Source organism: Lepisosteus oculatus, chromosome 23, assembly GCF_040954835.1.
Source record: "Lepisosteus oculatus isolate fLepOcu1 chromosome 23, fLepOcu1.hap2, whole genome shotgun sequence".
Classification (NCBI taxonomy): Eukaryota; Metazoa; Chordata; class Actinopteri; order Semionotiformes; family Lepisosteidae; genus Lepisosteus; species Lepisosteus oculatus.
In genome coordinates, this window is record NC_090718.1 from 4,637,274 (window position 1) to 4,652,501 (window position 15,228).

The 15,228-nt window shown below is 45.4% G+C and overlaps 1 protein-coding gene across 2 annotated transcripts; it reads right to left on the bottom strand.

The window, feature by feature from the left end:
• Nucleotides 1-1,995: 1,995 nt before the first annotated feature.
• Nucleotides 1,996-12,981, bottom strand: LOC107075658 (T-cell surface glycoprotein CD3 delta chain). Of its 2 annotated transcripts, none has more exons than XM_015337610.2 (7): nucleotides 12,876-12,981; nucleotides 9,685-9,781; nucleotides 8,975-8,992; nucleotides 6,115-6,294; nucleotides 4,900-5,040; nucleotides 3,464-3,507; nucleotides 1,996-2,884 (listed from the first exon to the last, which is right to left on the bottom strand). In XM_015337610.2, exons 2-7 carry the CDS (start codon nucleotides 9,737-9,739, stop codon nucleotides 2,822-2,824), a joined length of 501 nt encoding a protein of 166 aa, XP_015193096.1. In that variant the 5' UTR covers nucleotides 9,740-9,781; nucleotides 12,876-12,981; the 3' UTR covers nucleotides 1,996-2,821. The 2 variants fall into 2 exon arrangements, with proteins under 2 accessions (XP_015193096.1, XP_015193097.1); XM_015337611.2 differs by having other exon boundaries at nucleotides 12,870-12,970.
• Nucleotides 12,982-15,228: the final 2,247 nt, after the last annotated feature.

The following is a 15,228-nucleotide window of genomic DNA, read 5'->3' on the forward strand; positions in this document are numbered from 1 at the left end:
ACCATTTGATTTCAATTTTACACTATTTCAATAGTTTAATCGAATTCTAATAAAAACAAATATAAAGCCTAGAAATATAAATGAATAGTGTACTTAATACTTTGGTGAGAACTCACCAGGCTAAGAAAAAGACAGAGCTGCTAAAAGATCAATCCCTGAACTTACAAGCAATTAGCCAAGAAGCTGCTGCAAACAGAGGCTTGTGGGAAGGGGAAGAGTAGAGGGCTGACTCTGCACCAGTTGGACACCAACCAAGGGTGGTTTAAAGGGGAAAAAACTCATCACCGTAGCAGCCAGGACCATGTCTGGTGCCCGGGTACCAGGGACAGCAAGGGCTGTGGACAAGGAGACCCAGACACACTGCAGACTCATGCAGCGTGCTCGCACCTGCAGGGTAGAGTGAGTATCACTGACTGGGACAGAAAAAAGAAGGATTCAGGAAAGGTGAGAGACAAATGCAGGTGTGTGCCATGGGTGTAGTGGGTTGGATGCCCAACAAAAAATAGAGAAAAACGAGAGCAAGGGAAGATAGAATGCTATTAGAAGTAGAAAGAAGGGGGCAGGGAGATACAGAAGCTTACATTTGCTCGAAGTTCCATGGACGACTAACAGTACCAGAAGAACTGCAAGAAGAGCATGGCAGCAGCAGAGCTGGTGGTTTTCCATGGAGAATTTGAGTTTACAGTGCTACTTGCTCGAGAAGATGCAAGAAAGCAACTCTGGTCCTGGCTTGCAGGAGGAGAATGCGATAAAGGTAAGGTCTTGCCAATGCTGTGCGTGAGAGCTGTCTGTCTATGACAAGATGTCAGGTGCCTGAAAAGATAAATGCAGAGTTATGGGCAGCTGGAAAGAATGTATACATAGGAGAGCAGAGGCAGCAGAATAAAATCTGAACACCATCCAAACGTCTGTTGATTTTACTGTAATCATATATCATACTATTACTGGCATTTGTTATGGCATCATCACATTGTGTAGAAGATGGAAATGAAGTCTCAAGATAAACACCTACAGTATGTCTTTCTCATAAGTAGCCTCTTCTAGCTCAGAGTTTCCCATTTGATATCTGTAGTTAATGTGTTTGCTAATGGCATTCAACATCCTATACAGTACTTGTCGATATCAAGTGTCATTAGACAAGTGTTTAACCAGGGCAGGACCTACAGTATATCTATTATTTTATTTTGATATGCAGACATTTTCTGGTTAAACAGACAGATGGTAAAAGAGAGTCTGTTGCAGCTCTGCCAGGCACACAGGAAGTTGTTGGCATTGTCGAGCCCTGAAATGAGAAGAGACACCCCCTATCTCTGTGTATCTGGCTCAATGGATTAGTTGCTGAACTGAAACGGAAGTTACAGGGAAACAAACTGCAATTTTCACACTTAGTAAAGACCAAAACGAGATCGGACCAAGAATATCTAACAAAATGTTCCATACGTTATGCAGATATGGTCACTAACCCCCAGCTCACTACGATTAACACACAGCAGTGATTGAATACTCGAACTAAGGCTTTCAAGTGTGTGCAGACAAAGAACAGCCTCTTCCTATACTGATTGCAAGATGAATGCATGTAATGATAATTACAGTATAAATTATGATGAGCGATTATCATATTTTAGCTTTCTGACTGAAGGAGGTACTGTAGCATCTGTAGTAATCTTCATTACATATTTTGATGTTAGCAGTCAGTACAACGGTAAAGAAAACAAACTGCTCTATTTGGGAGATATAATGAGTGGAATCCCTCTGGAGCCTTAATGCGGATCACTGCTCTTCCTAATTGATAGCAATGATTCCGGTGTAGTTAACAAACTTGTCAAGTTTGCAGATGATCATATACTGTAGATGATACCAGAGCATCTATATCTAATATATGTGTTATCTAATTAACTTCAGAATCTCAAAATAGTTTTAAAGACCAAGATTAATCCACGAGTCGATTTTCGAATGTCGTAGGCAAGTCAATTTCTCTGACAGCACGAACAGATCTAAAGACACATATTACATTTTATTTAAGACAAAAAGGTTCAACTCTAGCTCAAACAACAGATCCACTTTCTCTTCTTTTACGTGTCATTATAAACAAAAGACACAGATCAACAGAAGTGCTTCTTTTCCATGCAAAGGCTCCATCACACTGTGAGAAGGAAACCGGTATGGCAATAAAATCATAGAAACTGACCTCCGTCACCTGACTGGGAGTGACTCTGAAGAAACTACCTCTTTATCTCTGGCAACAGATGGTTGTTAATTAATATTATGACTCCCCCCGCCTCCTCAGAATGTTACATGCAGTTTGTTCCCTTTTGAAATTCAAAAACAAAGTAAAATACCCGAAATCATTACATCTGTTCCGCGCTCTATTCTAAACACCCCTTTTCTTGATAATAGAAAAAAATCTCATGCTGTCTAGTTACTTTGGAGTGACAGGATCTACAGTATATACCGTGTATAAAGGCAATATATGTGAATATATACAAGCAGAAAGCTGCCCAGTTCAGAATGGGCATCCTCACGAAGGCCGACATTGTACATTGGTGTTTGCACGCTTGCACGACTGCGCTGGCACTGATGGCACGTCCACTCCGAGCCCACGGCTCCGAGGACTTGGAGGTGGGGAAAATCGGGGGGGTTGGGCTGCGTCCTGAAGGCGACCACGCTGTCAGGACGGCGGTGGAAGGGGTCATCCGAAATTCTGAATGCTAAGATGCGTGTGTGGTTTGTTGTTGGTGGGAGAAAAAAAAAAGGTGACGAAATGCCGCGAACACCGCTGGGTGCTCTCCCGTGTCCGTGCGAGAACCAGCCCGGCGGGCCCCTACTTCCTGCGAGGCCTCCGTTCCAGCTGGCTGTAGTTCGAGTCCTGGTTCCCCGTCAGAGGCTGAGAGGAGGAGAAGAGGGCAGAGTTCACCAGCCTGAGACTTGTGACGCGACAAACTCAGGTGCACCATTTTGGTGCCAAGAAGTCCTTAACTGCCTTATCCAGCGCAGGGTCCGGGGGGCAGGCAGAGCCTATCCTAGCAAGTGCTTGGATAATAAAGTTAAGAAAGTTGAAGCCAAAATGGGGCGTTTCACTTCAAATTGAATACTCCAATTAGTGACTTTTAAAATGAGAGAAATGGCCAGTATTTTGTCTGTATTTAGCTGAAATTATTCCAGAACAAGCAATAATATTCCTCAAATACTTCCCCATTTCCTTCCAGTAGGACCACAGTATTTTGACTGGGCAAATGTTATTTGCGGGTTGGAGCACATAGGTGCTCATGGAGCTTTGCTTTGTGCAACAGTCACTTAGATTTAACAGGCCAAACATGCAACCGGCCTAAAATAGTATTTGATAATGGAGGACAGATTTTTGTAATGGGACATGTCTAAGATACAAGCAGGAAAGCACACCAGAGAGCCAGAGAAGTATAAACACATAGCCGTGCCAAAAAGCTTGCAAAATGAATGGAATTACCTGGTAGAGCCCGTCACCCTGGAGAAGGTTCACCCTGTCAGAGGCTGGTGGGGGAGAAGGAAAGAGCTGTTACAGTGTCCAGGTTCACACTCATACTAGACGGCTTGGATTCTGAAGTCCCCATTGAAATGGCTGTATTGTATTTATGGGTGGCCATACCTGCTGACTCGGCAACGCTGGTTAGCGCACCCAAAGCACAGCTGCTATTAGATAAGCCTCCACTCAGTCTGTTAATGAGTCAATTACCATGACCACTAGATCAGTGGAAGAGCAATTCCACCTGCGCGCACCTAACCATCACTTACATTGTTCACCAGCACATATCTAAGACCAGGGATGACAGTGCTCCCTGCTCAGTCCGCGAGTTTCGTGCCTCATGTCGCAGCGTGTCCTTGTTTCAGGCTTGCTCAGATGTCCTCCCTTGGCCTTGAGCTCACCTCTGGATAACCATTGTGTCTGGTCTGCCTTCTCCATGTACTGACTCTGCCTGCTTCGCCTGGCTTTCAGCTAACATCTGTGATTGGAATCCCGCTCGTTACTTGATCCGCCTTCGGAGTCTCCCTTGTGCTCCGACCCCTGCCATTCCACTATAATCCGTGCTCTGGACCGCCTGCTTCTCGTTCTCTTTCGTCTGCCTGCTGCAAACCCGCTCAGCTGCAGAATCTGCACTTCAATTCAGTCTCCTGTCCAAAGACCACTGCTTACCTGGTAAGTGCATTCTTCATGCATTTAGATCCCATTGTTTGGACAGATAAAAGAACCAACATTATCAGCTGCTGCAGAGTGAAGAACAAGACCAAGGCTCACCGGCAGGCAGGATTGGGAGTTAAGGGGGGCAGGGAACTGACCTGTACTTTCCTATACTTAGCGCAGCGCTGTACCAGCTCAGAGATCCTATCCAGTGACCTGTCAGTCTGAAAATCAGTCACATGTCCATAAGATCACTTTATTGGCCCTATACAATTTCTTACATTACCAATTTGTCTTTTCGCAGACCCCAGCTTGCTCTCCATGAGACACACAGACAGGGAGAGAGAAGCTTGGGGTCAAAGCGCAGGGTCAGCCATTGTACAGCACCCCTTGAGCAGTTGGGGTGAAGGGCCTTGCTCAGGGGCCCAACTGAGTAGGATTCCTCTGCAGCCGGGGGATACAAACCGGCAACCTTCCAGCCACAGGCGCAGATCCTCAGCCACAGATCCACTCCGCCCTGAGTCACTAAGTCTGTCTGTGCCAGTTTCTCGGTCGCTCTTTGTATTGGTGAGTCAGTAAAAAAAAAAACTGCTAATCATTTAGCCTGTTGGTCAGTCCATTCTAGTGTGAATCTATCTGGTTTTCGCCGCAAGAAAGATAGCTACCATATTGCCTCTGGCTGAAATTTCTGTGTCCAAGCAATGCAAAAGGGAATAATTCCTAATGAAACAGAAAGAATATGTTACCTTTGTTGTTGCTGTAGCTCCTTCCTTTGGGCTGAGAGGAGACACAGTACACAGCCACCCCGATCAGCAGTGTGGCCACCAAATCACCGACCACAATCCCTGCTATAGTGCTGGCATCCGCTTGGATACAGTTGTCACAGGCTAGGGACAGGCAGACACAGCACCCATGAGCACCGATTCACACACTGCAGCTGCTGCAGCTTCGGAGCAAGCAGAGGTGATTATCGCAGTAGTAGAAATATTCAGGTTTACTTTATATAGCGCCTTTAAAGGTGGCTTCTCAAAGAGCTTTACAGAATGACAACAACAATAAAAAATTACACAAGACACGCACAATGAAAATACACAAGGAGCGGAGACAGAAGATAGGGGGTACTGAATACGGTAAATGTGGTAGCAAATACATTACAGTTCAGGCTACACAAGAACACAGGAAGCACACACACCTACAGCAAATGCTGAACCACAGAGCGCCATTGCCATATTAACAGTAATACAGCTGAACCGTGGGGACAAGTCACATATGAACAACACACCAACACACAGCTACACCAAACGCACAGCACTGAAAGGGGAGCTGCACTGCTATTTTTATATTCCGGGGTTAGAAAGCATCAGCATCGATGAGTGCATTTCAAACCGCACTAAAAGTAAAATGTGCACAGGAGCTTGTAAACCATCACAAAGTAGATGGAATTTCCAGGTATAAACAGCACCAAAAAAAACGGAGAGGTGAACTGGCCCTGTAGCACTGTAAAAAAGCAGGATTGTGAAAACATCACTTTTAATCCAATAGAACTGTTGGAACATTTCTGTGGTGAAATGTCTGCTGCACAACTAGTACTTCTTCACTCGTCCATCACGCCACACTAGTCAGGACAGTGACTAGTGAGCAGGAAGGGCCGCCTCACATTGCAAATCTGAGTTCACCATTTTGTGCTTACTTCAGAATTTATCCAGGGTTTCGGCAACGTCAATGAATTTATTACGTTAGCCAGATTTAAAAACCGGTCTGAGAAATTGGGAGGGCAGTTCCCCTTTGACTATAGTGTGCCATTGCTGTATTCACATCAAGCAGACACACACAGAGGTCAGAGTTCAGCCCACGGTAAGGTATCGGACCAAGGGAAGAGGTCACAGATGAACGAATACTGTACATTGACCTGTATGCACATCACTAGCATGACAAAGAGGAGCAAAGAAAGTTGTACTCACTCCGGAATTTCACGTAAAGTGTTGCGTTATTTTCAGAATCGCATGTGTAATAACCAGTCTTTTTATTCTGGTACTCCAGTTCCAGACGTTCATTGTCAGAAGCATCAATCCATTTCCCTCCTTCACAGGTGAAGACAATTTTGTCTTCCTCATCTTTGACTGTGATCGTCTCCTTGGTAGCTGTCAGAATCAGAGGGGTTAGCTGTAGCCCAGACCTCTCAACACATCGGTCCCTGTGCTGACGTCTCCTTGTGTCCCTCTTTAACCCTGCCTTCGTCACACCTTTCCCAGCCCTCTGCCCTCGACTGCCCTCCCTTTGGGAAGCAGAATTCACCTTTCGAGTCGGAGGAGACCAGTCACAACCCCACAAGAGAGGTGTTCAGTCATAACCCCACAGCTAGAGGTGTTCGGTTATAAGACACAGATAGAGGTGTTCAGTTATAAACCCACAGACAGAGGCATTCAGTCATAATCCCAGAGATACAGGTGTTCAGTTATAAGACACAGATAGAGGTGTTCAGACAAAATCCCACGGATAGAGAATTTCAGTCATAGTCCTACAGACAGAGAACTTCAGTCATATTCGCACAGACAGATGCGTTCAGTCATAATCCCACAGACAGAGGCGTTCACTCATGATCCCACTGATGGCAGCTTCGCAAAACTGCCTCCGCAGACAAACCCAAATGCCCGCTGTCTGGACCCGCGGCCCCCTCTCGTACTGAGCAGGAGGGTGACTGTAACAACGCATCGTCACTCTCCAACGACGGCCTTATCCCAAATCCCGCTCCCTGTGCGCGGGGGGAACATTCCAACGCCTGGAGAACTCTTCCCTCGGTGAAAGGGAAGGGAAAACGGACGTCGAATGATCTTAAAGTGAGGGTGCTATGAAGGACGCCCACCCCATGGTGATAATTGTGCTATTTTTTTTAACTGGGAGGCTGCATCAAATGTGTTGTATGTGGCAAATCTAAATCTATTGTTTGAAATGTATTATAAAACATAGTATTACAATCTGAATTTCAGGTAATTGTTTCTAACACTGCTCTGCGCAGCGCGAGAATGATTACAGAAGATCATTACTGACGTCTCAGGGGAGACGCGTCGTTCGGCCTGCAGCTCAGTCTGCCACAGGATCTGAAGTTGTTTTTTGTTCTTGTTTCATCGGGGAGGTGTAAATAAATCCGGAGGGCACTCAATCTGCGAAACTGTTGGTGACTCATTTAGTCAATGGAATCTCGTTATTTGAAAAAAAAAACCCAACAACAATATTTCTAACATTATAAAAACAACAGGGTCAAGAGTCAGGTGTCCAAATTTAGCTCTCCTCCACAATTTACAGCAGCTCTCTGGCTGCATTAACTGTATTGTAAAATAGTTATAGAATAACAGATGTAAAAACTGACATTTTTACAGAGAGTTTTAACTTTTCGCCTTCAATGCATGTTTGAGGAACTGCAGCGCGATGATCTTGCGCCTCGACTGAGTACTGTAGATCTATCCTACAATCGCCAAGCTGCCAGGATTAACGAGAGCAATAACCTTTCATCCCTCCAAATATTTAACCGTTTGATGCAGGGCCACAGAGGAGGCAGAATCTATCCCATCAAGCAACAGGCACAGGGCAGGGTACCAGACAGAACCCCCAGGCACTGAACCCGGAAGCCCGGGCCTGCGGGGCGGTGATGATCACCACTGTTGCCATCCAATAACTTCTCAAGCACTGGCGAAAACAAGTATTTCTAAAGCAAGGGCTTCTGGGAGTCACAGATGAGCGCTCTCCCAAGTAAAAGAACAAGGTTCTTACGGTCTCCTTCCACTGTGGTTGCGCAGTAGGCACCCTATCAGCTAATTACTGGTAACGAGCTAACGTCCTGAGCAGCGTCCATTCAGCAGGCTGTGACCGAAGTGTCTCCATCTGCTTTACCTTCTTCACACTTCCCAACTCCCACCCCCACCATCAGCAGGGCTGGTAGAAGGACACAAGTGCTCTTGTGGACTCCGAGCTCAATTTCGAAAGCCGATTACTGACCCAATCTTCCAAAAAAAAAAACTTTTTTTTTTTAAGGATGATTCATTGTTGATTTTGTTCTACCTTGAATCTGTTCCACCTTTTATTACCCTGATCGGCTGGTTTGGTCACCTGAACCCGAGAGGCAAGAATAAACTGGGCAGCCTTGTGGAAACATGTCAGGAGGGTCACTGGGGCTGATCTCCCAGCCCTCTCCTCTATCTATCATTCATGTGTTTTGCGTAAAGCAACATCCATCTGCGATGATCCCTCACACCCCCCTGTTTAATAATTTCCAGTCCCATCAGAACACAGATACCGACTCTCCAGCTCCAAAACTAACAGATTCACGTTCTCATTCATACCTGTAGTCACATCCTTACTTAACACTTGACCTTCTATGCAAACATGTCTGTATGTTGTTTTTCCTGTCTTTTTTTTTCCTTCTGTCCGTCTGTACAGCAACACTGCTGCTGTAAAACAACTTGTCCCCCCTCCCCAGGGGTAGTGAAGACTCTCTCTCGACTGGTGACCGCGTACAGCGCCCAAAAAGTAATGAAGCAGGTAGAGGAATTCTCTCGAAATCTTCATTTAACAATCTTTAAGGGCTCTCTATTTTTTTCTTCTGTTTAACTTGTGATGTGTGATGTTCAGGCCACGGTGAACAAAACCCTCTGAATCACCTTGAAAATTCTCAGTTTCTAAATTATTATTATTAATGATGAAAACTGTGAGTTCTTAATGCTTATTATTAAAGAAAATTCTGAGTTCTTAGTGAATTTCACCATTGGTCTTGTGCCTGAGGATTAGTAATTTTACATACATGAATTGGGGAAAAGATATACGCACCTTGACTGCTCACCAATCCTACGAAAGAAAAGAAAGAATTAGTGATCGAACCCGGGCAGCAGTAACCGTAAGTAATCAATTGCTAGAATTAGAATTAGCAATCTGAATGTCAGGGTCCCGTTTTCCCCTTTTTCTTTCTTAACTCTGAAAAACAAAACAGCAATTCCAAACTTCAAGGAATTGCACAAAGAGCAATAATCTGACCCGACTGACAGTCGCTGTTCCCAAGTCTGTACATTAAAAATTGTCCCTCCGACAAAACAGCGCTAGCATTGTGAATTTCTAAATTAAAGCTTAAAGGCCTTACAAAACAGTACGCATTTTTATTGAAAATATGCAGAAATACAGCATTAATTGTATTTAAATTGGTCCATTTCTGCAAGAGTTTTTTCAGCCCCAAGACACACTAATTTAGATTATAATATAATAATATTCCTCCTGTATAGTAACAGGAAGCCTATGAGCACCACAGAGAAAAAAAATATTTATTTTGTTTAAACCAGATAAAATTGCTTTTATACAAGATAATTATTGCATTTAAACGGGATAATATTGTGTTTAAACGAGATAGTGCTTCTGAAGAGGGCTACTAGACTATTGTGCTCGATTTTCAAAGATTAGGCAAAAACCACTCTACATGTTTCGGCTGCCTGACATGAACAGTGAAACACAGGAGAACGGCAGGCCAGGGTCAAGACAAGGACTCTCACCAGTGAGCAGCACCAGAGCGATGGCAGCCGCGATGAAGAGATTTCTGCCGTCCATTGTTCGGTCTGTCCTTCTCCTGTGCCTCGGTCTCCTTCAGAGCTGGAATTTCGATTCAAAGGACACGTCAGCGCTGTGACAGAGGTGAACTGCTGTACAAGCTCTGGAGGCAAATAACCAACCACTTCTGTCTGTCGTTTTCATCAGAGCTCCTGGAACTGCAGAGATTGCCGGACAGTTTCTTATCACTTCTTTACTTACTTCTCTACTTCAGTACTAAGAGGTTTAAGCTCATAAACGTCACAGTCGGGCTCTGCTGCCTATAATCTCCTGTGGTCTTCACTGCTGCGGAGCAGTGGCTTGAGTTCTGGATGTGTAACTTGTAACTGGAAGGTTGCGGGTTCAAATCCCAGGTGTGACACAGCTCTTAGATGCCTGAGTAAGGGGCTTCACCTAAACTGCTTCAGTAAAACACCTGGCTGTAGACCTGGGTGCAAATGTACAGTATAGTGCTTTGGACAAAGGCATCAAACAAAAAATAACTTGTAATTAAAATACTTCCAATTCAAAGTCAGTTTACCTATTTCACATTACCTAGCAGTGATCAGGTTCATTTCTCTGAAATCTATCTCCGTGTAAGACCTTGAAATCCTGTTTCAAGTGTATTGAGAATTTTTTTAAGTCAAAATAAGGTTTAGCTTAGGCACTACGGTGACACAGGGGTATTATTGTTGCCTCACAGCCCTGGGGCTCTGGGTTTATTTCCTGGGGTGCTGTCTGTGTGGAGTTTGCATGGTCTCCCCATGTTTACATGGGTTTTCTCCAGGTGCTCCGGTTTGCTCCAACTGTCCAGAGACATGCCTGTGGGTTAATTGGCTTCTGGGGAAATTGGCCCTGGCGTGAGTGTGTGTGTTTGTGTCTGTGTATGCCCTATGATGGACTGGCATCCCACCCAGGGTGTATCCTGCCTTGTGCTCATTGCATATTGGGATATACTCTGGCTCCTCCGCGACCCTGTACTGGGTAAAGTGGTTCGAAAATGGATGGATATGTTTTTGTATGTTTTCTTATTTGAGAGAACAGCACCACTGAACACTGCACTGATCAGTAACATCCAAAATCTTTAAGTAGTACCTGCAGGAACCGCAATGCAGGAAATCTTCTCCTTTCAAATGTACAGTACGTAGGTGTGTGTTTATGTAACAGATGCACAGCTTCCCATGAAGAAAGGTGCTCTTTGCATGCATTCTGAGTAGATGTTTATATGTATAGTTGCAAACGTACAGAAAAATGTGTAGGAATGTTCCTGCACAAATCAGGACAAAATGCCCAAAATGGTGGGTTATTCAGTTTCTGGGAAAATCGGTCCTGGTGTGTTTGTGTCTGTGTGTGTCCTGTGATGGCCTGGTGTCCCGTCCAGAGCGTACCCTGCCTTGTGGTTTTGTTGCTTGCTGGGATAAGCTCCACCTCCCCTGCCACCCTGAATTAGGCAGTAGTTAGAAAATCGATTGATTGGATGCCTTCAATGTATCTACACAATAGTACCGGCTATAATAACCCTCCATTTACTGCCAATTAAACCTGTGGCAGAACAGAGTGGCGCACGAATATAGTTTTATATTTTCAGGGAGCTGCAGACGTATCCGATTCTAAAACCCATCTGTCAAGATAAAACTAGTTTGCCACACCGAACTGATTTCTTAGCGATGGTTTTGTCGATGTCATTTTTATTGATAAAGCTGCAGGTAATATTTGTCTGCATTTAACTGGCTTGGCTGCCTCCCACTAAGATAAGCAAGTTCTCGCTCGCTCAGTGAATTTAGTTCTTAGTTCTTAGAGATGCAGTTTATTTTTAAACGAATAACCGGAAATAATCTAATTTCAGCTCAGAGTGCCTACAATATCTGTAAATGTATCTCGTTTCCTTCTGGCAATGTAATTGGTAGCAATTTACAATACCATTTTACTTTTTATTTCTGTTTTGCAGCGTTTGTGAAAATACTGTCCTCAAAAGATCTTGGACGCAGTATCTAACTCATACAGTTGTTAGCGAATATTCTGCTGGTCTGCTACGGTGTTTTTCAGTCATTTCTTTCCCGTGTGAAGATCCTGAACAGCGGGACTGTATCAGACCAGCCAGTTGCACTGAGGTGTCACTGTTTCTCTCTGTAGGGTCGCAGTTCGCATCGATCCCAGCGGACTTTTAAAAACCTCCTCTGCACAGTCTGATCAGCCGGTCCGAACACGACCTACTCCCCTGCCGTCGTTAGGGACGCCGGTTCCTTGCGGCGAGTCTGGGGGTGTCCATTCGTGTCCCGTTGGGACCGGACACCCCGCAGCAGGGCAGCGGGCACGACACCCGGAGAGAGCGCGAGAGTGACGGCGGCGGCCATTTTCGTCGCCGTCCTCCATTTCAGTGCGCGTCCCTCGCCTCGACACGGCACAGCCCGGACCTTCAGCTCGTCAGTTTTGTCATTGCCAGCAAGGAAACCGGGCGAAACCTTTCGAAACCCGAACATTTCGATGGTGCATCAAGTCCACAATAAACGTGACGCGATAAGACAGAGATCCAAACCCCAGACACGGTGAAATTCTGATTAACTGGGTCCTGTCTGTGAATCATCAGTCACTTTTTCGCACTCACAGTACTTCCCTCTCAAAACCAGGCTCTTCAATTTAGGGCTTGATTCAGGGTTTTTCTTTTGACATTTTTTCTTCTTGTTAAACCTATTACATTAAGAGGTCTCCCAATTCACCTGCTTAGTGGCGTATTGTTCTAAGAGCGCAACTTAATTCCATAGAAGTTGACAAAATAACTGTTTCTGCTCCTGAAATAAACGTGAAAGTGCCTCTTCATCTTTCAGAATAAACTGAACAAAACTGGCAAGGTTTTGTTTTTAACTTAAGAATGTTCAACCCCAGAACGTGCTGCCCTAATAATATCATTATTAATAATAACAACGAAGAATTGGTGGTGAATTTCAAACACTTGACAAACAAGATGTCCTCAGTTGATCTACATCTTCAACAAAACTGGCCGTTTTAAACACGCCAGACTTCCCAACTTCACACAGAGAGAACAGACTCCAGCCTTTCAACTGTAAAACAAAGACCTGGGAAAGTGTCTGTAGGAAGTGAGGTGCATGACTCCATAGGAGCAGAGAGTCAACTCATAGGAAATGTGGAGTGCCTTTACCTGTCTCTGCCACGGGACGCCTTCTTTCTCTCGAGCCGGCCAAGAGGATCGGGCTGCCCTCGCCTGAGTCGAGAGCTGTCAGTCAGGGGAGCTGTCGCGCTGTCGGAAGTCTCTGCGGCACGTCGGTTTCCTGAGACGTCAACGTGTCGATCGCCAGGGGCGTGTTTACATCTGAGAACAAGCTCTCCTCCTCTTCGGAAGCCAGCCACCCCAACTTCTGTGTATCCCGTGGACCTGCCAGTAGTGACCGGTCTCTTGACCTGAGCAGCGCTTCCACCACTGCAAGGCTCAAGGCTGTCCACTCAAGGGACATGTGCTCCATCTTGACCTCACAGCTCGAGAAGAAGTCCCGTCAGGAAGGCCTCTGATTGGCTCCTGCGCTTCCCCTAAGCCTTTTAAGGCCCATCAGGTGCAAACACTGTCTCTGTGGAAATCAGCCCAGCACGCACTCACAGGTGCTTGTACAAACACCAGAAACCTCTGCACACACAGTACTAAAATCACAAAAAAGTTTGCCGACCTCCCAAAAACACGAATTGAGCCCTGGTCACACACACGTGTGAGAGAGGTTAGTCAACCAGTCTCTGCTCTGGTCATCATTACTGACAAGGTACCCCTATCGTACAGTATGTGATCCATCCTCGCTCAAAACCTTTAGGAAAGAAGACAGCTGAGAAAAGACAAAAAGGAAAAACAACGAAAGCTACCGCAAGCTGCTTCCTGTCTGGTAACGGCACAGTTAACGGCGCACCGTGACCTAAAAGGAGCACCTGTGTTAGAATACACCTCCCCACACACTCTGCCAGATAACACAACTCCCCACACACTCTGCCAGATAACACAACTCCACACACACTCTGCCAGCTAACACACCTCCCCACACACTCTGCCAGATAACACAACTCCCCACACACTCTGCCAGCTAACACAACTCTTCACACACTCTGCCAGATATCACAACTCCCCACACACTCTGCCAGCTAACACAACTCTTCACACATTCTGACAGATAACACAACTCCCCACACACTCTGCCGGATAACACAACTCCCCACACACTCTGCCAGATAACACAACTCCCCACACACTCTGACAGATAACACAACTCCTCATACATTCTGACAGATAACACACCTCCCCACACACTCTGCCAGATAACACAACTCCCCACACACTCTGCCAGCTAACACAACTCCCCACACACTCTGCCAGATAACACAACTCCCCACACACTCTGCCAGATAACACAACTCCCCACACACTCTGCCAGATAACACAACTCCTCACACACTCTGCCAGCTAACACAACTCTTCACACACTCTGCCAGATATCACAACTCCCCACACACTCTGCCAGCTAACACAACTCTTCACACATTCTGACAGATAACACAACTCCCCACACACTCTGTCAGCTAACACAACTCCTCACACACTCTGACAGATAACGCAACACCACTCACTGCCAGCTAACACAACTCCTCACACACACTGACAACTAGCACAACACCACACTCTGCCAGCTAACACAACTCCTCACACACAGAGCTACACCACGCTGATAACTAACACAACACACTGCACACTGACAGCTAACAAATCACTCCACATACACTACCAGCTAAAACATAACCACAACGCCACACACACTGCTACACGACACCTCTGCTAACACAACACCACACATACAATGCTGCTTCACACTGAGGGCGAAGTCCACTCCAGCACCCCACAGAGATCCCAGAGACCCTGCTTCAGCAGTGTGTCAGGGTAGTGTTACTTGACAACTGCAAGAGTATTTGTTTGAAGGAGAGTGTCAAACTTTACATCCTAAATACTCTTTCTCTATAATTTCATCCTATGCCTCTTAAATCTTATTGATCCTAAAGACGCCTACTGGGATGACTCCAAGTTACTTTGGGTATTTTGATGAATCTTTAGGGGCAATCGCACACAACTTGCCTTTGAGACGAGAGAATATTCTGAGTGTTTCTTCGACCTCTGTACAGAAGGATGTCCGTTGTGTAACACAGATGTCAAACTCAAAAGGTGAAAAAGCAGCAGTTTGCCTGAGACTGGAAATACTGTATGTCTGGAGAGCTTAAGTTCAAATGGAGTGTCTCGGAGCTGTGAATACTAGTCCACAACACAGTGAAGGGCTTTGATTGTTATGCCACAGTATGACGGGGGTTTCAGTGATTGGAACTGAAGTGGATCTGGGATTTATCCAGAACACACCCAGCAACAACTTCTTGGTACGATGAGAAAAGGCAGAATGAAATCCATTATCCCAAAACCTAAATACTTTTCTACAATGCTCGAGGAATGTGAGGGATACCGTTTATAATACTAG